We start from the raw sequence: 26,730 nt of genomic DNA, 5'->3' as shown, positions 1-26,730 counted from the left end.
CTAAGACTGTATACCAAGTAAAAATTACGTGGACAAAGCCAAATCACAATAGTACAGAGTTATGTTAAGTCACGTGATAATTATAGTATTTATGAGATGAATGCACCAGAACAAACACCACAACAATGTCATAAGTATCAAAACTATGGACGCACAATTTTTGGGTGTTAATTAAAGGAGCAGTGTGTAAGATTGTGGCCAAAACTGGTACTGCAATCACTTTCAAATTACTGTAGAGCGGTGTATCCCCTCCCCCTCCCCCCTGACTCAAGGTTGCCAGATAGGCTGCAGGATCCAGCAGGAACGTAGGCTGCTACGTAGCTGTGGTAACTAGAGCAGAGCTGGCAACCCCAATGCCGAAACACTACTGACTTTGTGATTGGTAGATAGGTGGAGGGTGGAGCATCAGGCCAAAACACAAGATGACAACATCAACATCAGTTGAGGGCTGCAACTTCACTTTTTAAATGACAATATCCTGGCCGGACTACTGTTGTCAGTGATATAAGTATTTGAAATGAACATGATTTCTTAATGTCTTGTGACATATCAGGGCCATTTTATGATTAATTGAAATACATTTCTTACATACAGCTCCTTTAAAGAATCATGATGGAAGCAAACTATAGGTCATAATAACAAATTTATTGAGAAGGTTGATGGTATAATGTAGTTTGCACATATTTTCTCTTTTGAAGATAAAGAATTCTGATAAAAGTGAAGTTGTTGGCCCTTTTGCTAAAAGTCTAAACAGACAACTACATCTCTGTACACTTAATGTGTTTTATTTTATTTTCATTTTGTTGCAAGCATAAAAAGGCATAAAAAAAGCTTCTTAGTTGGTAAGTGAAAAATAAAAAAATAAACTCAATTGTGCTTCGATTTGTCAACTACACATTGCTCTGAATTATGACCTAATTAGAAAGAACTGTCCCAAGAAAATCAGGTTATCATGTCCACATTTTGCAAATAAGCAAAACAAACAACTCCCACCTTGTCACTTCCTCCTGTGGCCACCTCAATCTTCCCATGGAAAGGACCCCATGTGGTGCCTAGTAGAAGTGCCTGACAAGAAAAAATCCTTCTCTCCCCTCCTTCACCAACCATTTTCAGCTGACCTGTAGAAGACAAAAAAAAAAAATATATATATATATATATATATATATATATATATATATATATATATATATATATATATATAGTTCAGCCTGATTCAAACTTTTTATTTTATTTTAATTTTATGTTACTCTAAAAACGTCTCTTCCAAGTACACTATTGTTTAAAAGTGTGGGGTTATTAAGATTTTTAATATATTTGAACAAAGTCTCTTGTGCTCACCAGGTCTGTAATGTATTATTGTATATTAAGTGCATTTCAACTTTAGGGACAACCCATCAGGGGTAAGCTGGGGATTAGAGTCTTGCTCAAGGGCACAATGCTGAAAGTTCATCAGGTTCAATACATTTTTTACAGTTACCAGCCCGGATATTTAGCCAAAACACCACACCACTCCATGAGCAGACTAACCCGCAGTGTGAGCACATAGGAGCTCAATTAGAAATCATACACCCATCCATTGGACCCTCTCCTGGGTGACCCTGCCTGTCTCTTTGATTAGGCTTTTGCTCACTGCTTTGACAGGGTTTCAGATAAGGTGGATTAAGCCTCTTTCTGCTGAAAGTTTTGATGTGAACAGTGCAGAAGCGTGGTAAATTATCCAGTTTCAGGAGGAGATGTGGAATGCCGGCAGATGGATTGATAAATAAAGAGAATCTTGAGGCAGTGCTTTCAGGAGATCAGGGTTAAGCCTTTACACCCATCCCCTCTTTGGATTAATAGATGTATTTAACTACAGACTGTATTTCACTAATATAGCAGTGGGGGCTATATTAGTGTGTGTGTATATGTATGTATATATATATATATATATATATATATATATATATATATATATATATATATATATATATATATATATATATATATATATACGTATATATATTGCACAACAATACTTTATGAATATATGATGACATATATTTGTACTTCAGAGCAATTTAAGGGCAAAAAAATGTCAAATAGGTCTTGTAACTGACAAAAAATTCTAAATAAATCTATTTAATAAATAGTAATAATTAATAATAATAATGTAAATTATAAATTATAAAGAATAAAAATAATTAAATAATAAATGAGCGGCAGTAAAAAGGAAGATTTTTAGCAAATAACTACAAAACAACAACATTTTAGAGTCTGCTCTCAAAGTCATTTTTTATGAAAGAAAGAAAGTCATATGTGTTTAGTGCAAATGAGGGTGAGCAAATTATAAATCTGAGACTGTAAATTTCAAGTTAACATGAAACCACATTATAATAATATTAATTATTAATAATAATTACATTCCAGAGCTAAGTAGATTTGTGAAGGTTAAAGAGGTAGATTAAAAAAGATATTTATAGCCACATAGTTTCTGTCCTCCTCTTTGACTTCTATTGTACACACACACACACACACACGCACAATGGAAGTCAGTGAGAACCAAAACTGATTGGCTACCAACTATTTTCTAAATACTTCAGGAAGTCAGATAAAGTATAAAGGATTTTTGACATAAACCAATAAGGAAAGTTGTCTTAGCAAGTTATTACATTTTGAAAAAAAGATGACAAAATATTTTTTTTTTATCTCTGCAATAATGTGCACAGATCATTCACAATAACAACAGGCATGTGTATTTAAATTTTTTTTTTAAAGGGTCCATTTTGATTTCATGTTAACTTTAAAACTAAGAACAGACTTAAAATTGAATCCAGTGGTTGAGAAAATCCAAGTTAAAGGCTACTACGTAAAATTGTGGAAAATATATTTTTTCTTTCAAAATTTTTTTTGTAGTTCCACTTCAATACATCAATTATACATTAGAAAACTCACAATGAACTTCATTTCATCTAAAAAATGTAGTCACAGTTCAAAGCACTTCGGGAACAGAGTACTAAAATAAACAAAAGTCATTATCAAAAAAAATTACTGAGGGAATATATGCACTGTTCTTCTACATCAGGGCCAAAGTGAACTAATCAAAAGCTCTGTCTGCCACAGAGAAACCAGCAAACCGCCCTTTTCTACACCTCTCTCCTTCCATACTGTCCCTCTCTTCCATCTCTCTCTCTCTCTCTCTCTCTCTCTCTCTCTCTCTCTCTCTCTCTCTCTCTCTCTCTCTCTCTCTCTCTCTCTCTCTCTCTCTCTCTCTCTCTCTCTCTCTCTCTCTCTCAGTGGTCTAATCTGTGAGGGACTTAAAGGGACCTTATCTCCGGGCTCTCCTGCTTCATTTCATGCTTGATTTACTTTAATTTGTCTGATAGGGCAGCAGGATTTGGAGACGGCCCATCTTTGGCTTGGGTGACGAGTGAAAAAAAAAAGCCACTCTGATATTTCTCTGGTACATTGTCGCGGGTTTTTGACTTCTTTCCTCTCTCTCTCTCTCTCTCTCTCTCTGCCACGAGTTCCTGGAGAGAGAGACTGGAAAAGGGCAAGAGAGAATGCGTGAGAGAATGAGAAAGATCTCAGTGTGGTGTAGCAGGCTGTTTGAGTGTGCTTCAAGTCAAGCAGCCAGAGAAGAAAAGGATTGTGGGAGTGTGGCATGATTGTGTGATGTAGTCCTTCGCAGGCTGAGATTGACGGAGGCAAAGTGCACTACGTGAATGAGTAGGGTTCAAACTGATCGTCTGCCCTGGACATACAAAAGACACATGTTATACTCAGTTTATTTAAGAAAATGACGGATAAAATACAATGGGTCTTATTTCTGAAACACAGATTTTTGTGTATACATTTTTGGTGTGTAAGTTGTCACGATGAACTGAATGAGACAATATAGAAAAGAATAGTTTTACAAATGATTTACTGTTAACACTTTACAATAAGGTTCATTAGTTAACATTAGTTAGTATGTTAATGTACATGAACTAATAATGAACTGCACGTATACAGCATTTATTAATCTTTGTTCATGTTAATTTCAACATTTACTAATACTTTATTAAAATCTTGTTAACATTAGTTAATGCACTGTGAACTAACATGAACTAACAATGAACAGCTGTATTTTCATTAACTAACATTAACAAAGATTAACAAATACAGTAACAAATGGATTGCTCATGGTTAGTTCATGTTAGTTAATATATTAAGTAATGTTAACTAATGAACCTTATTGTAAAGTGTTACCAATTTACTCAGAAATTGTGGCCTAATAAGTCTAAAACATAAGTAAGAAGATATAAAAAATAATCAAATATAGCACACATTTTTATTTTGGAAATTAATAAAATATTGTGTAAATATGTACATTTAATCTCCATAATTTTGGAAATGGCTTATTTGTGATCAATCAATTGCATGGGCACTGTATGTGTAATCCTTAAGATTAGACTAAGTAAATGGATAAATGTCTATGTAAATTGAACAATAAATATGGGTATTAGGATGGAAATTATGGTAAAAGTATTGCAAATGTATGTAAGGAACAACATGTGATTTTGGGAGCTCGCTTATATGTGCATTAATATCGGTCTGATGTCAGCAAAACATCCATTCATTCATCATATTAAAGCCCATTCAAAGGTGTCTGTCTGACTATCTTCCCCGTCGAGGCCCTTAAAAGGGAAGCAAAGAGTTTTGACTTCCTCTTGCGCGTGTTTCGGGCTAAAGCGATTTACTCTCCGGGCTCTTTTTTTTAGCTGAAATAAAACTGACGAATAAATTCATCTCCCAGCGGTGAAGGGCAGAGGGCTTCACATTGACAGTCTCTGTATTTGAAACTCGAAAAATCCACCTCCTCCCCTCCCAAAAAACCAGCTCCAAACCAGAGAGCATTGAAATTCCCCTCGCAGCGCTGCACGGGATTTGCTAAACGGCGGGGTGTGTGTGTGCGTGGCTGATAAACGGAGTGATGATCCAGCAACACGTCTTTATCCTCGCGCTCCGCTTTAATTAACGCCGGCTTGTTTGTTGAAAAGATGATTAATATGCCAGTGAAAATGGCCTAATTGAATACCGCAACAACCCACACAATCAGGGAGGAACACGCTGTTTTGTTTTGTGTAGATTAGCCCTTTTATCAATGTCATTATTTATATTATTATTATTATTACGTGGTATTTTAATTCAACTGACAGCCCCATCCCCCACACCCCTCCTCCAGGCATAAGGAGGGACAGGCGTATCGTACAGACAATGAATGAGCCACATTGTGTCCGTTTGAGGAGGGGTCAAGAGGAGGCAGAAACTTTTGTCAGCCAGTCAAAGATCTCTCGGCTCAGGATGATTTTTGAAGTGAATGATGTCCTACAGAAAGGTCACATGTATGTTTTATGTGAGTTATTTCTATTTCTATTTTAGACTACCTCAGAAAATAATTTTCAACTCATCTCTCGGTTGGACAAAACAAGCAATTTTTGTTTATTGGGAAGGATGGTTTAAAGTCACAATGTAACAGAAGTAATGGCAGATATTTTCTTCCATATTGTGATGTAGACACCCAAGTGAAACATTAATGAAAAAAACAAATATTCATGGTGGATTCTATCTATCGATTGTTTATTAGATGGAGGCAGATCTGAATGCGAGCTTGCAATCGACTGTAAGAAAGAGACGGGGTAAAAGGTTGAGTAATGACATTTGGCAACTTTAGTTATTGTTATACATGTTACATGTACTTACTATATTAATGACAGTAAATGATTCATAATTACAGGCAACTTACTCCAAACCACAGTCTGTCACTGTAAAATAAGTACATGTTGTTAATTAATACTACTCAGTACTTAATTGTATAATTAATGTGTAACAAAGACACAATGCAAAAATGGTCATTTACTGGTTCTATTTACTGTTGTCTCCTGTTCACATGTTTAATGCTGTAGCGGCTAGTGGCTGTACTTCAAAGAGTATGTACAGTATTTGTCAATTATTTTGCGTTCTCTCGCAAATTTTGGACGTTCCTCCAAGAAACTTTACGTTCGCTCGCAGAACCGAACGCAAAGTTTCTTGGTGGTACACAAATATTTTTGCGAGGGAACGCAAAGTTTCATGGGGAACACAAAACATTTGCGAGTGAACGCAAAAGCATTAACATATTTTTTACTCCATGTCACTTTTTTCTTTTCATTCACCATTAAAGGTGCAATGCGTAACATTTCATGTTAAAAATATCCGTTTTTGGGCTGAATGAGCCCTTCTCTGATCACTGCGATTGCCTCTATAATCCTGTACAGTAAAATAAATAAGAGGGATTCGGGGCGGAATGAGTGTGCACACCTCTGGTTGCAGTTTTGCTTGTCGCTAGAGGGGGCATAGTTCTGCAAAAACTCAGAGACTTGCGCATTGCACCTTTAATGCCTCCTTAATTGTAAGTGCAATACTGTAAATGTGATTTATGCTTGTTTTGAGGGGTGACTTGAAACGATTTTCCGTGGTGATCACCAGTTTACCACAGAGGCTGTCCATGAGTTTAGGCTTGTACTGAACTCAGAAAATTCCTTTAAAAGAGTTGAGAATATCTGCAAAAACAATCTGAAATCAAGGAGGCCTTGTAAGATGATGAATACCCTCAATTTGATTTAGTTCATATCCCATGACGCTCATCTAAATGTCAGTAGTCTGGAATCCGTACTTGTATCTCTCTCTCTCTCTCTCTCTCTCTCTCTCTCTCTCTCTCTCTCTCTCTCTCTCTCTCTCTCTCTCTCTCTCTCTCTCTCTCTCTCTCTCTCATTTGGCTGTCGAGCGCACTGGTCAGCTGCTCTCAGCTCTAGTTTACATGTTCTCCGCCGCGTTCCCGCTCCCAGTGTGAAAAGGCTTTAGGGGGCTCAATCAGTGGGACTTTGATGTCGACTGCAGCTGTAATGATTTCATATTGTTCCAGGGATTTCTCTAATCCACTACACTTTCATTAAAATCCCTCACTCCATCCTGTCTTCTTCTGAGGCGTCGGACAGAATCGGCCTCCTTTCGTTCATCTCTCACTCTCTTTTTTCTCAATCTCTCTTTTTTTTGACATTCCTTCATTCTTCTTCTTTCGCTGCAATATTCATTGGGAAGTTATAACTGTAGATGCTAATTCAATTTGAGATGTTGGAAGTCATTCCATGCAAAGCTTTAATTTGTAAATTATGAGGTTCAGAAACAAGAACTAGTGGCAGATATAGCAGGTTGGAAGGGTCACGAAACAAAACAAAAAAAGTTTGGTCTGACGCACTAAAACTTCATCACTCCCATCAACAAAACAAATGGTGGTTGCAATTCAACGTCAGACATGCAGGTCTAGTTGTGTTTGTGGAAATACAAATTGCTGTATTAACTATCCACATCCTCAAAATTAATCTAACACATTCCTATTCGTGAAACACTGTTTTCTCTAGTCTGCAAGTACCCTTTGTCTTGTTGTGTCATGACACTTGCTTGCAGTACAGATTGAGTGTGTTGTGCATTGAAAAAGCATTACAGTAATGGTTTTCAATTAAGATGCATTGGGGTAAATGAATATGCAAACAAGACTATTGTCCTTCTGTAGCAAGGAAGATTCCCTCCTCTAAGAAAAAAACTAGTGAAACGCAAGAAATAGTGTACGTGCCGCCTCTGTTCTATGATTAACCAAATACTGCATTGCCACTTTTCGTTTTACATTTTTATGGTGATATCACTTGACAGCATTATAATCCTTATGTTTCTCATGAAATATACACAACCATTCAAAAGTTTGGGGTCAATACGATTTTTTTAAATGAAATTAATACTTTTATTCAGCAAGGACACATGAAATTGATCAAAAGTCAATTATAATGGCATTATAAAGACATTTAAAGTTACATAAGATTTTAATTTTAATGATGATCTTTTAAACTTTCTATTCAAAGAAAAAAAAATTATAACGGTTTCCAAAAAAAAAAAAAAAAAACTATTAAGCAGCAAAAACTGTTTTCAGTATTGATAATAATAATAAATGTTTTTCTTGAGCAGAAAATCAGCATATTCAAAAGATTTCTGAAGGATCATGTGACTGACATGTGACCTGTAACTGGAGTAGCTTTGCCATCAGAGAAATAAATTACTTTTTAAAATATTATGTAAAAAAATTAAAAAAATTACATTTACATTATATAAATTGTAATAACATTTCACAATATTTTAGTTATTACTGTACAATTGTTTTAAAAGCTTATGAGGTGAGGCTAAAATCGATGACGGATCCAAATCCAAAGGTGCCAGTATAACACAAATTAAGCATCAATTCTAGATATTATGTGTCTATTGGCTTGGCATACTGAGAAGTGTTCAGAGAAGACAAAAGCACTCTTTGCTGATCAGATAAGAAAACACAGTGCCTCATTATTGTATTTATTCAGAGGATGGAGGGAGAGAAAGAGAAATCCAGCGATAGAGACCGCAACAAAGAGCGTGAATATCAGAATGCGGTGATATCTCACCATCAAGACCTGATTACAAAGACCCGTGATCATATATAAAGATAAAAGAGAAGTCAGCTCAGTTTGGCTCTGGCACTAGTGACTGTATTGTGTAAATCTAGTGTGAACACGCAAGATAAAGCACCTCCCAAAATGGCATTATTACATTATCAGATTTCATGCTTTTAAAGAGGACAAGGCTTATTACAGAACATCATTTGGCTGCACCTTTCAGACTCACTGTATTTTGTCTTACACTGTTGTCTCTGTGCAATTGTGACATATAAAAGGTAGATTTTTTGGGGGGAATTCAACAATTCAACATGCATGCATGCATACTATTTGAAATATTTCACTGTGCATTCTCTTCCACAAAAAAAAAAAATAGAAGGTTGATTACAGTGTTTATCGCAAAGTATAAGCAGTGTGCAAGTATTCCATTCTGAATGTATATCTAGTGAACTGCCTACCTAGACGCCATTTATGACCACAGATGCTTCTGATTTTGGTACTTTCTGAGCCCACTCAGATTGGGAAAATTTTAAATGTATAAACCTACTACCTATTTGATCATATTCTGTTTTGTTCATATTCTACACTTTTAAAAAGTGTACTTTGTAACAATGTCAAATTATAACTTTAAAGTACATTTAAAATAATTGTTTTTAATAATCTTTTGCCATGCTTTAAAGAAGTACACTTATTTTTATGTGTTGACAAACATTAAGCACATGTAAAGTGATTAAATTAAATTATTTGATTAAAATTTAAACTGTAGTGTGTTATTTAATATTACATTTAAAGTTAATATGTTTTAAATGTACTAAATTGCAACTTCATTATTACAAATGTGCAATTACAAATATATTTTAATACATAGCATGCATGTTGAAATGACACTTTAACTTACCATAAATGCTTGTCAGTACATTGAAGTAAACAGAAGCAATTATAAATTACATAAAGATAAACTGAGAAACTCTAAAGCTCAACTAATTGCACTTAAAGGATAAGTTCGGTATTTTACACTTAAAGCCCTGTTTACAGATCGTATCTGATGAAATAGAACGGTTAAGATAAAAATTTGGACACATGCTCCTGTCCCGAGAATTTTAGGTTTATTTCGCTTTTGTGGACCTATTTTGCCAAACGCGTCACACCCGCGATTCTTCCGTTGAGAGCTTGAATAATAGACACTCCAGCCCAGTTGGTGGCGATAATGCACCTTTGCCAATTGCAAGCAAACCACGGACATTTCATTGAATACACAGAAGAAGCAGAAGAAGAAGCGGCGGAGTAATACCGTAAAGGTGCTGCGGTCTCACAGCACGTCCTATTAAGTCAATGGAGTTGGACAAAAACTACGATAAAACCTGTTGGAATGCATCTTTTTCAGCGATTTTTGAGGGAACATATCAGTGAACACCCCTGACCACTCGGTGAGTTTCACGTCTTTGTAAACGAAAGTTTAATGTGTTTTTAGGTCGGAATCTTCCAGTGCATATAGACAACCATTGTGGGGGTGGGGGGGGGGAAGCGAAATAAACCTAAAATTCTCGGGACAGCAGCATGTGTCCAAATTTTAATCTTAACCGTTCTATTTCATCAGATACGATCTGTAAACAGGGCTTTAAGTGTAAAATACCGAACTTGTCCTTTAATATAAATTTAAACTATAAAATATTTTCATTTAATTGTAACTTAAGTGTCTGAAAACCTCACATTTGGTGTGCACTTAAGTATATCCTTTTAAAGTATATTATTTCCATAATAAGGACAATTTTTTATAAGTATTCTAAAGTATACTTCTTTTTCACAAGAGTATGTTGCATTGTCTAAAGGTAAGGTGTGTTAAGAGGGTTGAGACGTGATTGGACAGCTGTCTTACTTGGACCGTCCCATTCCTCTGCTGTCAGTGGGCTGGGCTGGACTCTCTCTTCTTGTCCATCACTGTCTTGATGTTCTACCTTTAAACTTCCGCCCATTTCACCTGTAAAAAAAGACATCAAAGCTTAGCTGTATGTGAACAAACGGCTAAATCGTAGCACAATCACTAAACCGGACAGTGACGGCCGTTCTGGCTCTCGCACCGGCAGCAGCTGTTCATTTTTTGTAATTCCAATATGCAGTTTCTCATTTTGGATTCTTTCAAGTGTCTGCTGTGGGATTTGATGCTCGTTTCTTTGGAGAGAATGGAAAAGAGACAGAGAGCAAGTCCCTGGACCCACCTTGATCACAGACTCGCTGCCTGTGTTAAGCCCTGTGACGAAACTTATTGGAAATGTTTAATTACAGTGTTGGGAAAGAAATTAAGCTACAAGATGATTCCTTAATTAAGCTGTGATTAAGGATTTTCTGCCTTTGGCTCTGACACCATGGGCAAAGTACTATTTAACACCGTCACAGGCAAGAGAAGTTAACTCCAAGAACAGGCCTATTTACCTCAGATCCTCATTCAACTTCTTTCACACACACACACACACACACACACACACACACACACACACACACACACACACACACACACAAAATCACACAGACACACACACACACACACACACACACACACAAAATCACACAGACACACACACACACACACACACACACACACACAGAGGGAATCAGTCCATGTCCTCTGCGGACAGGAAATTCCTTTCTAGCGACAGGAATGGATAAAACCTTATGATCTTAAAACTCAAGCTGAATAAATACAGGGAAAGAGCCAAGTATTAAACCTTCTTGAGGGGACAAGACAGCCCAAATACCACTTAAAAGCTGGTGTGAGTTCAGATAATGGGGTTTTAATGTATTTAGACAAATTAAAAGTAAAAAAAGAGCAATATATTAACAAAACATATGGTAAAATAAGAGCCAATAGGAGTTTTGGAAATAGAAGAGTAGGTGCTGACATATTCTCAACACCTTAACTGGAAACGTGAAATTTTTACAGATCCATCTATTTTGTTCTGGAGTAATTAATTACTTTGTTAATTGTAAATATTAAATCATACTTATCAAGGTGTCATGATCTATTCTGTTATTTTTTACATTTATACTGTTCACAGATTAACTATTCTATTATATAACTTAGCACGTGTAATGAACCTCAACCGGAAAACTGACGTTTTTACATATTTATTTATTCGTACTCGAGTAATTAATAAGCATTCTTGCAGTCCAGAGAGCGGCTAGAAATGACCCCGCACTGAGGAAATCATACACGCTAAATCATAACTCATTTTCATCGGGTATAGGTGTCATGATCTATACTTTTACTTTTGACATTTCCATTATACGGTTCACAGATTCAAAAAGCAATTATGTGATCAAGTTTGGAGGGGGGGGGGGGGGATGTTCGAGAAAAACAATAAATATTCAAAAATGTTTCTTTGCCATTGCTCTTCAAAACTTAATAGGTCAAAACATATGAGAAAATGAAAAAGAATTGCCCCTCTTCCTTTTCAACAAGAACAAAAGGAAACCGCCACACATCGTTCCGCCAATTTTGAACAAAAAAAACAGCGAAAGTGATTGTTCTTTTGAAGATTGCATGCTCGAAGGCAAAGCAGGTAGTTTACGCAGTTCACTTTGCCGTAGCAAACTTTTGGACGTTGGGGATAGCGAGACAGGCATTTCAAAGAGAAGATTCATCGTTTACAAATAGAAAAGCATAACGTTAGGACGCTGAGTGAATTTCAAATGTCTCGGGGGTCTCTGAATTATCCCGTTGTGACGGTGAGGTGTGGCCGGCAGAAACGCCTGTAATTGAATTTCAGTTCAAAGAGATGATGCTATTAGCTCGAGTTTGATGGTGGAAGCCTGCAGCAAATACCAGCAACTCTGTTGTTATTTACTATGACCAATAACCCTGTTAGTAACATATACAGTAGGTCTTCCCTCAAAATGCCATATTTCTTCAATCTTCTCTTTCATATTCAAATTCAATTTCAGCACAAAACCAAACATTGCTTTGAGCTAAAGGGGTGGTGGGAAGGTGCGAAAAGATTTTGTGTTCTAAAAAAGGTCTGATACTTCTAACATTTACAGGGGATTGTGGAATACAATATAAAATATATATCCATCAATACTGGATTACAGTAGAGAGGTGTTTGTTTATGTATACAAACAAGCCTATATATGTGATTTAAAATTATCCACACAATTTCATGGAACTATATGTGAATTGTAGCAGACTTCCAATCAGATACATGCTACCTATCACCAAAAAAATAAATAAACATGCTGATGTGTATTTGTGTTTTAGGGTACACTTTATTTTACAGTGCCCTTGTTACATGTGTTACACGTAGCTACTATAGTAATAACTATAAATTATGCATAATTACATCATGAAACTAACCCTAAACCAAACCCTCATTCTAACCCTTGCCCTATAATAAGTAGGCTACATGTAGTTAATTGTAGAAGTGTAACCGTATATATTTTAACAGTCTCCTGAGCTATTAAAAGCAAGCTCTGGGCAATAAAAGTTTATCTTAGTCTCTTTGTACTGGGAAATGGGCTCACCATTCTTCAAGTGATCTCCGTCTTTAGAGATGATGTTCTCTGGGTCAGAGAAGTAAAGTGGGTCGTCCTCCACAGATCTGTCTTCTTCTTTCGATATCTCCTTCTTCTCACACACTGTCTCCTCAGACTCTGCCTCAAGCCCATTTTCAAACATTCCTGTCAAATAATGGACAAACAAATACACAAATGTAACACTTCAGAAGATGCTAAAGTGAATTCACCTTTATACTAAATTGCATGTTAATTGCATGAAATGAAAATGTATTGTAGTTTAAATTTATATTCAATGCAATTAGCTGAACTTTAGAGCGATATTTTTTACCTACTTAAGTAGGACTTAAGTACATCTTTAATTGTAATTTCATAATTACTTCTGTTGTCATTGAAATATGGTTAAAGTGTAACCCTGAATGTACTGATAAGCATTTATGGTAAACTAAAATATACTTTGATATCTTTTGATATTTCTATTGAAATGCCTATGTCGTGTATTTAAATATACTGTAATTACAAGTGTGCATTCGATGGACACTTTACTATCCCATGAGGGCACAGGAGAGGATTTGTGAATGATAGTGAATGACCCTGGTAGGTCACATGGTAATGACAACATAGCCAATGTCGTACGTCCGGATTACAACTATACTACACACATTCAGAATTAGTATCTAGAGAGTATGCGATTTTGTATTCCATAGTCATGAAAGTGTACTCTCTTTAAGTAATTAAGTAATCTAATGTCCTTAATATTATATAATCTGCAAGTAGATATGGGCCAAATCAAAGTAAGTCTGATCTTTAAAAAAGCAACAGTACACCTCTATTCAACAAGCAACATGTCATCATGTCCATCAAACACTGTAGGATGCAAACGCCACTAACAAGTCATAAACCATGTGTACCTTGCAAAATATGACAGTACATCTCTTTTGTAATGTTTTTGTACCTTTCATAAGTATAAATGAAGGCAACTGCAAAGTGTTCGCGCAACGCCAACACAGGAACAAATCCAAAGCCTAAGGTTACGTCTGCTCCGAGATAACTTGTTCACGCAAGCAGCAGCATTGAAGGTAGACATAGCACACTTTCTTATGAATTTGCCTTATCAGTGGGTACAATGTTGATTTTTCATTTGCTTGCCATGCCTTTGGGTGGTACACCCATGCAATCACAAAGTTCATTTTTCTCTGTTTGATTAATTTCTTTCCTCTGTCAAAAAAAAGAAGACATTGGCAACATTCTATCAAGAGAGTCCTTTTCCCTTCCAGCTGTACCAACTTTGATATTTGCATATTAATTTTTTTTCTTCAATCGGAGGGCATGAGGAGTAACACCCACCTGAACGAAATTAAACAGAAGTCTTTTTCACCTTTGATATTAAAATATTCTGGCTTCTACATTTCCATGTTTACAGGGATGAAAACTGTAAGGATGAATGTACATTCAGTGTGTTTTTTTTATTTTAAAACATGTTAAAGGTTTTCATTTAGGGTTAGGTTTTTTCTTTGTGTGTGTGTGTGTGTGTGTGTGTGTGTGTGTGTGTGTGTGTGTGTGTGTGTGTGTGTGTGTGTGTGTGTGTGTGTGTGTGTGTGTGTGTGTGTGTGTGTGTGTGTGTGTGTGTGTGTGTGTGTGTGTGTGTGTGTGTGTGTGTGTGTGTGAGAGAGAGAGAGAGAGAGAGAGAGAGAGAGAGAAAGAGAGAGCTGTGATGTTGTGATCTGGGTGAGTAAACCCTTTCTTTTCATTAGCTTTATGAATGGCCCTTTTGTAGGAGGGCAGCAGTGACTGTGTGCATGAAAGGAATCAAGACACAGATGTAATGAGAGGAGACGTGCTGAACAAGGTCACCATTTTACCATATTTGATCTTGTAGCAAAAACAAAAATGTTCAGTCTTCCCCAAAGGACAATGTTATTGCTTAGAGGTTACTCCTCCACAGCTCAGAAGACTTAATGAAGCTCCCACTTAGGCATAAACTTTAGTATAAAAAGATTTCTTCGAAAATTCCTTTGGAGTATAAATAAAAGTGCTCAGCAGACGATCTAATCTTTGAATAATTTATTGGCAAATCTTTAACGGAGTTCTAAGAGAAACTATAGATATTGAATGCACTGTTTTATAGTTATACAGCTTATAGATTTTCAAGGTAAATAACTGCAAAATGACCAGTAAATTACAATAATATCATTCAGTATTTAACTGTGATATGCATTGTTTCATGGATAGTCTGTCACATCACAGTATCTTTTTATGAATTGATCCCATGACTGTAAGTTACCGTAATTATGAATAAATCTGTGAAACTAATAACATTTATATAGATATATAGATATTATTAGAAACTAAATATATTGCATCTGTGAATTTTCCTTCCTATAAGTACCTCTAAAAAAATCAGATCTTTAGATATTTTCAGATATTTTTTTTGTTTTTGTTGAGAATGTGTGTTTACTGACTAATTTTACTTCTGCAATAATTCAAACAGAATTTTCAATAAATAATCATGCTGAGCTTAGAAAAAGAACGCTTGGTGACGTCAGCCAAAAAGGAAGGGCAATTTGGAGGAAGAGTAAGTTATTATAATTTGATTACAGTTTAAATGGAGATTGGTTTTGGCATAACATGCACTGACAACAAGAAATAAGAATATAAAGAAATATGAAGTACATAAGGTACATTTTTTATGTTGACTTTAAATTTAACAAAAAGGTCACTATTTAAGCACTCATGCTGTTTGCAATCTCCTAACCTCCTTCCACCAGAACACACTGCACTTAAAATCCAGCTAGCGACTGAAACACTTCCTCTAAAACACACACACACACACAAAGCTGAAAACACACTAAGTGAAATATGCAAGTATGCGGGCATGATCTGAGTGACTGCTAATTTCATGCTTGGATTTGCTGCTCGCCTGCAATGTTGGAGGCGTGTGTTTGCATGATGATAGCGGCCCGGCTCTGTATCAGCTGGCTTCAGTGTAGAGCCATGCTGCCCCGTCGCACACCGCAGCCAAAAGCAGGACGCTCTCCAGCGCTCTAATTACACCTGAGCTAATTCAATCTGACAGCAGCGAGCCGCATGGAAATCAGCCTTCTTTTCCTTGTCATTTCAGCCTCCTCGTTCTATTCTGGTATTTTACAGTATAGTTTATACATCTGGCCAAAGATTGATGAGTTAAAATGGTGCACGAGACAAATTTTCCTACATTCGTCAAAATATGCAGAATACAACACAGAATACTGTATGCCACAATATAATGCACTTAACTTGACCTTCCATTTCCAATTTGATGAATTAATCAAACTATGACAGTAGTATCAACTTTTGTTAATTTTAACATTTGTTTTTTGACTTTTATTTTATTGGACTGTCAAAAGTTGAGACGCATTTTAAAAAATGCTAAATAATTGTTTTATTTTTAAGATGGTAACTGAATGGCCCTCACTGAATTAAACTGAATGAGTTCATGTTACAGTAAAAAAGCACATTATTGTGTTGTTTGATGCATTAACTGCGTACTGTTTCACACATATTTTAAAGTACTCGGTACACAGCATATTAGTATGCCAGTGTTGCATTACGATCACATCACTTACACTGTGCATAAACTGTGTAACATGCACATCATCCAAAAACTGACCTGGCCCTAATTTAATATCTGCAATTTTTAAATACAGTTTGCTTTAAGGACAACATAACACAAAAACTAAGATGCATCATATGCATGCTTGATTGCATTTCCAAAACAGAATCAAATTTTCCATGCTTTCCTCTGTGTGAATGTCAGATTTGAATTCCTCCTCCTAAACATCGGCACAACATCAAACAAACAGCTGTGGCAGTCTGCCACTGTATTGCATGCCCGATCACCTCATGGCATAACATCTCATTCTCAGTCATTCTGCTGGGTGAAGGAGTAGATGGACCAGAGAGATGTAGAGAATGGAAAGAAAAGGAGAAAGAGACAAAGAAAGAGAGGGTTCAGAAAAGTTGTGAGCCAAGAAAGTAATTTAAAGTGTCTCAGGGCCTAGGAGAACATACTTGAACCTCCAGAAGACCTTAGTCAGAGCAGACACCTCATTTAATTTGATGCAAATAATCAAATCAGGCTGAGATAGATAGGAGTACAGTATTTTCACTATGGTGTACTGTTGCATATCTAGCCAAGTGTTCAAGTTGTACCCTTGTGAAAAAGAAGTGTGCTTGTTGTACTTTAAATCTTAAAAGTACACACACACATATATATATATATATACTGTATATATATATAGAGAGAGAGAGAGAGAGAGAGATAGATAGATAGATAGATAGATAGATAGATAGATAGATAGATAGATAGATAGATAGATAGATAGATAGATAGATAGATAGATAGATAGATAGATAGATAGATAGATAGATAGATAGATAGATAGATAGATAGATAGATAGATAGATAGATAGATAGATAGATAGATAGATAGATAGATAGATAGATAGATGTAGATATATAGATATATATATCTTTTTTTAAACTGTACTTTTAAATGATAAGATATTAATGAAAATAAAGACCACTTGAGTCTACTTAAAGAGTCCACTTTCATGACTATGTTTCTTAACACACTTTTAAAAAGTGCACTTTGTAATAATGTCAAATTAAAAGTTTTACTTTAAAATACATTTAAAATCAACATTTTGTCCTGTATTAAAGAAGTACACTTATTTTGATGTGTTGACAAACATACTAAAGTGCATGCAAAGTTCTTGGTTATAATTTAACTGTTGTTTGTTATTCAGTATTACGTTTAAGTTATTATATTTTAAATGTAATAAATTGCAACTTCATTGTAATTGTGTAATTAGAAATTTAAATACACATAGAAGTTTCAATAGAAATTACATTAAAGTATATTTTAGTTTACCATAAATAAGTTCTTAAGTCCTGCTTAAGTGTGTTAAAAAGCTTTCTAAAGTTCCGCTAACTGCATTTAATATAAATTTAAACTATATTACATTTTCATTTAATTGTAAAAAACAACAACAACATGCAATTAAGTGTCCGTTACATGACATTACATTCAGTTCACACATAAGTATGTACTTTTAAAGAATTATTTCTATAATAAGTACTCTTTTAAAAGTAGCAAAGTGTACTTTTTTTCCACAAGGGTAGCCACAAAGCACCCTTTAGCGTCCATATGAGACGCATAACCCTACCACATACCTAAACCTACCCATAACCGAAGCGTCACATATGGACGCTAAAGGGTGCTTTGTGCGTCGGATATTGAAGAACTTTCGAAAGCGTCAGTTACATGACGCCTAAACCTACCCATAACCGAAGCGTCACATATGGACGCTAAAGGGTGCTTTGTGCGTCGGATATTGAAGCATGGTTGAAAGTGACGAAAAAGTGACGATTTGGGGTGAGAATGTGTTGGATATTCTGTAACACTTTATTTTACAGTGTTGTTACTATGTGCTTACTGTAATGACAGTAAATTAGCCATAATTAATTACATGCAACTAAGCCTAAACCAAACTTCTACCTTAACCTTACATTAAGTATGTTGTTAATTAATACTCAATATTTAAATGTACTGTATAATTACACCATAACAAGGACACCTTATGAATATTAACCTAATATTCTCATACAGCTCACAAAGCATCTCAGTGATATACATCTTTGTTTGCTCTGTGATGGTTAGGAAGAATGAAAAATAAACCCCTGACTAATCAGTCAATAATAACTTTTTTTTTTCTTTTGGCATACAGAATCCCCATTAGCGATCACCATGTTCCCATAATCCCCCAACATACACATGCTCAGTCCTTCCCATGAACAGCCTTTGTGCTGCTGTATATCTTTAAATGAGATTAGATGAACGATTAGTACACAGCCTAGAAACATGAATAAGATTCAGATCCCATCATATAATACACTCTCTTATCCTTGAGCTAGTATTTAAGGGAGAAGTGTAGGAACAATGGCTCATATAAGAGCAGACATCTGGGTGGAGAAACTGTGTTAACTGTGATTGGAGAGGAAACAAAATGACCTACAGCACCCTTGTCTGAAGAAAAAAAAAACGATTTTCTGACTTCAAAGATCTGAATTCAACTAAATCAATTCACCATAAGATAATCAATTCTATTAAATCAGAGCTAAAGTCTCCATTATCCAGGCATTTACTCTACTGAATGGTACATTTATAAGGCAGAGGACATTATGTTTCATTTAAGAATCAACTATGATTATCCTGTTGTTTAGAAGAAATACAAATAAACAAATTAGATATTATTTTTGGTATACAGTAAGATTATGGAGCTTTAAAATAAATGTAGAAAATAGTAGTATGGCATTTGTTTAGATCATACTGAGAGCTCTGGCTTTTAAATGGAGACTTCACAAAACTCTTCTGAAAGTCTACAGGAGATTCATGTGAGAGTTTGGGTTGTTTTCCCAGGAGAAAAATCTGAGAAGCAGCAGACTTACACATAAGTCTCCATTTGCTAATTGTTAATATACCGTCTGGGTAAAACAACAGATATTAAAGAGATCTTTTTTGTAATTTATCTGTCATGATCCTTATTCTGTTCATTCTTCATGGCAAATAAACCACTCCAAACAACTGACATGTAATTTTCTGAAAAATCCTTGATATAAACAGAAAGCATAGCTATTAATTAAGCTTTAACATAATTCCAGTATCCTGGAAGCGTGCTGTGCAATCACTAAGGTAATTAAAGAACTTAAAGGCTGTCACTTGATATCAACAGCTTTGCAGACTGAACCCCAAAAGCACTTTGAATTATGAACTTTTAAGCGCAGTTCGCAAAAGATGCTTGCACAAACTTCAGCTATCACCTATTAGTCCCCCGGATTTGTGCCATTAGCGATTTTCCACTCCGCATTTAAAAGCATGCCATCACATTTGCTGTGGAGGTGCTGAAGTTAAAATTAGACCGCAGAGCTCTCTAATCCCAACAAACACCATATATTGTGGCACCAACAGCCACTGTACAATCAAACATATTTGGCTTTTTTAAATAACTCATTTATTAAGCATTTTATAAGACTTTTTATGCCAAATACCAGATCATTTTTGACCGTTTCATGTTTTTAACATCTTTGTTTGGATAGACACTAATCCTTAAAATGAATGCCTCCAATAAACAAACAGCTCTGAACTCTGCTGCACTTACTGTATATATTTCTCTCTCCATAACTTAAGTGATATTGTAACCATCTGATCTGATCAAAATCCCAGCACTTCCCTGCAGGTAACAGACTTAACATATACAGAACTCTTAACATTCACAGAAGGAAGATATACTTCATTTCCACAACTGGCCAGGAGAGAATTTGCTCGGTTGTTTGGTATTTTGAGACATTTATCAATCTACAGAAGAAAGTATATTCTAAGATCGCTCATTTGAGTACATTTAGGATACACATGGTTTCACGGACAGAGCTTAGATTAAGCCAGGATTAGGTCTTAGTTCAATTAGGACATTTAAGTAGCTTTTATAAACATGCCTTAGAAAAAAAAAAACATTACTGGTGTGCATCTTGAGGCAAAACAATGTCACTGATATATTTTAAGATTTTTCAGTGCAAGTTGATTTCAGTTAAAACAACTCAAACATGCATTTTAGTCTGGAATAGCCATATAAGCATTGTCTGTGAATCGGAGGATAATCTCTTTAGTTTGTCAACAAACCAATTCGTTTTTCATGGAGCCATTAACAGGATGAAAATATTCAAAAGTCTCTCTCCTAATAATATCAATGAAAGTCCTTTGATTTATGAAATAAAATAGTATAAGGAGAACATGTAGCACTTTCAATAAATGGGAGAGTAGTAAGATGAATGAGTACTGAAGTACCGCCTTTCAAAAAGCTAAATAAGCTACAGCTAAAGAAGTGAAATTATGGTTGTTTTATTTGCTGTATGATACCCTTGTTATCAGAATGTATTGCTGATTTGACATATATTGTTCAAATGTAATCTTGATCAACAGTTTTGCCAATTTCTGTCTTTTCCCATTTAAGTGGACAACTTGCCTACAGATGACATAAAAAAAAGTTACCAAGATGGCCGCCATGTAAAATGTCATGACTTAAAGGGACATTTGTGTAACTTGAAGGACAAGCTCTTTAACAAATCTTAAGTACAAACACTCTAATTGAGCCGTCTTTTTGTTCCCATTCAAAACCAACCACCAGTTTGTGCATCTGACAACAGTTATTGATTTAACATCATTGAACTCTAAAGGCTCAATGAAGGTGAGGAGAATAAAAGTGGCGTGTTCCCTTAGAGCCGCTGGACCTCACTGATAGGACATCTAGCACGGCAGGGGCATCAATGATAAAGGCTCGTCAAATAAACATCTCGCTTATCTTGTTTTTGGCATTGATTCTGTCGGCCTCTTTTAGAGCTACTGTCCCAAAGGCTGCCTACAGATGCTGTTTAAGGACAGTCTTTTGTACATTTGTATTTTTGTCCGTTTTTATTTATTTATTTATTGTTCTTTTTTTGTATCGGTTGATGATACAGACGTTTCAATAACTGAAGCCAATATCTACTGAACAATCAAATAAATACATTTATAATATTACAAACTTCTATTTCAAATAAATGTTTTTTTTAATACATATTTTCAAAGAAAAACTTTCTATTTATCAAATAATCCTGAAGTGTCACAATTTCCACAAAAATATTAATCAGCACAACTGTTTTCATCATTTATAATATTAAGAAATGATTCTTGAGTAGCAAATCAGCATATAATAATTATTTATATGACACTGAAGAAATTACACTATAAAATATATTCAAACAGAAAAAAAGTTATTTTGAATGTTAATAATTTTCCTCAATATTACTGTTTTTAAAATGTATTTTTGATGAATTATGCAGCTTTGTGAGCGTAAACGAGACATTTAACCGATCCCCAAGTTGTGAATGGTAGCATGTGTACGTGTGTGTATATATATATAACGACAAATTATCATCCGCCGTGTTTCTATGCTTTTTTATTATTATTTTGGTAATAATTTATATTGTATTGCATTTGCACCATTTTTTTAAAAAGTCCCTCAAGGCTGTGGATTGCAGTGGTTTTACCCTTTACCTTTACTGTAATGCACAGCCTCTTGTGGCTTTTTGCTTTAGACTACAATCCAGGTATTACTGAGTTGTGGAATTGTTCTGTGCAACTAACAAAGACAAATAGTGGCTACATTCCTAAACTGTCCGGATGTCTCCAAGTGTTCCTAGAGAAGGGTGAGCCAGTCGCATGGCGTTCCTGTCCTGTCCTCTCCATCTCCCCTCCTCTTTTTGCAGCCTAGTGAGCCACAGCACTTCATAGCTCATTAGTGCTGAACAGATGCTGGGGAGAAAGTTGGCACGCAATAAGCCCTCTCTTCATATTGCACTGATCTGTGAGAGATAGCTCACGAATGAGGGATGCCTCACGCTGACAGTTGGCAGATGAAGTTAATCAAAACGGATTAAAAAAAGAATAAAGGAGAGGCAACAAATCTGACATCCTTGATAGGGTATAATAATGAAATAAATTATCATATTCTGACAGCACAAAGTTAGCGCCGACAACTACGAATGACAGCCACCAAATAAATAATTTAAGTATTATGAACAATGAGAGCAAGAGAAATACTTTGACAGTTCACTGCTGCAAGAGCTGAAACTAGCTTATGTGGCAAATCTTCATTGGCAGTTACACCATATTGAAATAGTTATCACATTCAGTAGTTAGAAGCATAGACAGTGGCCCCATTTGGACACTTAAAGGGCTCACCCAAAAATGAAAATTCTGTCATTAATTAGTTACTCACCCTCATGTTGTTCCAAACAGACTTTCGTTCATCTTCGGAACACAAGAGAGCTTTCTGTCCCTCAAAACTTTGACGCTTCATAAAGTTCATAAAGAGATCGTACAACTAATTCATATGAATTGAGCGGTTTAGTCCAAATTTTCTGAAGAAACACGATTGCTTTATATGATGAACAGGTCGAATTTATAGGCTTTTATTCATATTTGATCAGCGAACATAAACAGAAGTTCAACCGAACCTGCTTGACCCGCGAGAACAAACCTCATTGCGGAAGCTCAAATGTGCTGCGTAACACGAGAATGAACCTCATTGGTTCTCGCACGTCAAGCGATCATGCTTCCGTTACCGTTTACCACAACTGATGTGTGAGTTGATGAATGTTTATGTGAATAAAAGACTACTTTTAATCTGTTCAACATATAAAGCGATCGTGTCTCTTCAGAAAATGTTGGACTACACCGCTCAATTCATATAAATTAGTTTTACGATCTCTTTATGAACCTTATGAAGCGTCAACGTTTCAGTTGCGTATCTGTCTATGGAGGGACATAAATCTCTCAGATTTCATCAAAAATATTTTTTTTTTGTTCCGAAGATGAACAAAAGTCATGATGAATTAATGACTAATGATTAATGACACAATTTTGACACAATTTTGGGTGAACTAACCCTTTAAGTTACACTTGTGGTGCATTCCATTTGTCCTCGGAAGTGGGAAAGTCCTAGTCCTTAAAAGGAACTTTTAACTGGAATAAAGGAATTAAGTCCCCTCAAGTCGGAGTTGCGCCTGGGAAACTTGAGGGAAAGTGCAACAACCTCGACTTTAGAATCCAATATGGCTGCTCAGTGAATCAAACATAGTGAAACAGTAGTACTTTGTTGTTTATTAGCAATTCTGTTTGTCTGTGTCTCAATAAACTCAGTGGTGCACGCAATATCCAACCTCTTTTTGTGGACATGATTGACATTCTCTGTGCAAAATCTGTGCTTTTTTATGTGTTTGTATTCCGAAAAAACAAGCACAACAAAGGTTTGCCTGGACAGGTCCATCTTAGTTTTCTGACCAGTTAACTGGAACACGGTCAACTTGGGTCTGACGTCATTTCCAGATATGACGAGGTTAATGGAACACAGCATTAAAAACATGTCAATATCATTGAATTAAATATCAAAATATCAATATCTGCACACAAATGCTGATTGACTCATTTCTGCAAAGACTTTTGTTTTACTGTCAAGGTGATTTTAGTAGATGTATATATCAGGTCACCTCATGTTCAAACAGGTATCCTAACAAAGCAACCAAAGGTATGTCACATTAACTATGACCAAAAACATTTAGTAATCCAAATACAGAGGCCTCTGCATTTTCTGAAGTGGTTTATTTTGCATTAATGATGGCCTGACCGTACATTATATGGATATCAGTTAAAAACTATTATAATATTGGGGACGAAAGAGACGAAGAGTGAATCTTTTTTTTTTTATGCATTAGAGGCAAGGCAAGCTACAGTTTGGCATTAAAAATACAAAGATGTTCAAAGATAAAAAGCAGAATCAGTATTTACTGTTTCATAGACTATAAGAATGCCCTCAACATAACAATGAAAATGAAGTTTAAGTTTGAAAGAAAAATAGATGTTATGCTAGTATGGAAACCACACCTAGACTCGTCGCATTCTGGCTTTTTAATCCGCTGTCATTTATTGGAGAATCCGCCTTGCACCGACCAACAATTTGGACAAATTTACACTGTGTTTGGCCATGGAGGTGATAAGAGGTTGAGATGAACAGCTGGTACCAGCCTGTGCCTGAGATGCTGATCTGATAGCAGTGACGGCTACTCTCCCACCAAGACACCTTGGCCATCCAATCTCACTTTACCATCAAACTCTTATTACAATAAAACCCTAAACAGCAGCGGAGGGGGAAGGCTGCATGGGAAGAGAGAGAAAAAAAGATGACCCAAAATGCCCTTTTTATCTCTCCATAAGGAGAAAGACAGATCCTTCAATAGGGCTAAAATAGTTGGAGAAAAGAAAATACATAATTTATCACCATATTATCGGAATATCCAGGCGGGCTAATAAAGAGAGTGCGGACTGACTATTCCTTGTCTTATCATGCGAAGTGGAGGATGGGGGAGGGATTATCAGGCTGGAACAGACTGCTGGCCTGGAATTCTAATGGTAATAATGGGGTCTCTGATGGTATATCTTCCCCAGCTTATCTAGCCCATTATCTGCCCTTATCGCCACAGTCATCGGGGCAAATTAATGGAGCTCTTTCAGTGCTCTGGCTTTATCTGCTTCACAGAGGGCACACCAGAGAATGGAATAGGCAAAATATGAAAATCCAGGGCGAATCGCCAGGGTTCAGATAACAGGGCAAAGTGCGTTCAATTGGGAACAAAATGTAACCAAAAAAAAAAGAGAGGAACGTCTCTACCCATAACAACCTCTTTGTCCTTTGCTATGAGCAGGTGGCTGGTAAAGCTGTGCTCTTTACAGGTGCTGCTGCGCTCTCTAGCCTACAGTCATTTCAAGAACTCTCTGCTGTGTGCTAGTGTTTCAAATCACTCCAGAAATATGTGGGACACGTCTGCAGATTGAGATATCACAACAACTGCCTTCTGTATAATGCAGACCTTGAAAAGCAGAAACAGACATGATGAGAGCTGATATGCCTGGACTGCTAAGCAAACAGTTTCAGCACTATAAAAACTCCAGTGAGGTGTGCCATGACTGAAAATAAATTACGTATTTTGGAGAGCTGTCCTTGTGTTATTTCAAGTCTGCTTCAATAAAAATTGAATTTCCTCCAAGCGTCAACCAAAGGTCTTCTCTGTAGTTCCGAGATGCATTAACAGATATCTGCTATTTTGCAATGTCTGCCTTATTCAAAGAAGTGTCATAGTATTGCAATTTTTTAAACTTGCAGGTTGCATTATTTTCACTCCAAATACATTTTATTCATTACATTAATTTCTCAAACAATATAGAAAAATGTAGGAAGTTCTGATTTTAAAATATATATTTTACCTAAATAGTGTATACTTCTCAGTTTATTAAAAGCACTGTATTAAAAGTAATAATAATGCACATGGTTTATACTTCACAAACATTGCATGCAGCCATTCAGACAAATCAAGAGTTGTACGCTACATTTCAAACTTTCCAATGATCTCAAAATTTAAATGTTCTATATTATAAAAGAAGAAGAATAGTTTTTATATACACTGAAACAAAACAAGCCTTTGATTTTCTGATCCACATCTGACTGCTCCGATCAATCAATCACTTGATCAATAGCTAAATGCATATCAAATCTCTTTAAAAGAAACGTTAGTTTCAACTTTATCTGCATTAAAACTACTATAAACAACTGTCATCTGTTTTGAGAGAGAGAAAAAAGCATGAGTAAAATCCGCGTTGGCAAACTCACGTTTGAATTGCTTTGGGTTGCTCTGTTTCCTCCGGGACATTCCTGCTCCGCGCGCTGGACTCGAGATTAAACAATGATACTGCGATTCATCCAAACACAGATAAACGCGCTGTGTGTAAGACTCGGGTGTGTTTCAGTGTCTGTCTGATTCCAGTCAGGGTTAGTTGGTGTCGTCGTGTAGAGGGTTAAGTTGTGTTGTGATCCGAGCGCACACTGACAGCGCAGATGAGCGCGTGTTGTGCTTTTGTTGCAGGAGGTTTGAGCGCAGCGGTGCGCCGTAGAGCTGCAGCACCACTTACACACTCCACACACACTATAGCCATGTCACATTCACTGCACTGTAGTATTTAATACATTTTCGGGTTTTTTGAGGGGGGGGGGGGGGGGGGTCTTCTTCTTCTTCTTCTTCTTCTTTCCTCTCAGGATGTTTTTGTATCAGGTCTAATTAAAT

At 36.0% G+C, this 26,730-nt stretch overlaps 1 protein-coding gene across 1 annotated transcript in view; it reads right to left on the bottom strand.

Moving 5' to 3' along the window:
- The window catches only part of zfpm2b (zinc finger protein, FOG family member 2b), a 49,346-nt gene extending 22,831 nt beyond the window's left edge, over window positions 1-26,515 (bottom strand). The window contains exons 1-4 of the mRNA XM_082186698.1: window positions 26,280-26,515; window positions 12,990-13,145; window positions 10,351-10,452; window positions 994-1,118 (exon numbers count right to left, since the gene is read on the bottom strand). Coding sequence (XP_082042824.1) covers window positions 994-1,118; window positions 10,351-10,452; window positions 12,990-13,145; window positions 26,280-26,319 — 423 coding nt within the window. The 5' untranslated portion in view covers window positions 26,320-26,515. The remainder of the gene's footprint in view (window positions 1-993; window positions 1,119-10,350; window positions 10,453-12,989; window positions 13,146-26,279) is intronic.
- Between the last annotated feature and the right edge of the window lie 215 nt (window positions 26,516-26,730).

This window comes from Leuciscus leuciscus (assembly GCF_965113295.1).
Source record: "Leuciscus leuciscus genome assembly, chromosome: 12".
Lineage (NCBI taxonomy): Eukaryota > Metazoa > Chordata > Actinopteri > Cypriniformes > Leuciscidae > Leuciscus > Leuciscus leuciscus.
This window is presented reverse-complemented; position numbering and strand designations above follow the sequence as displayed.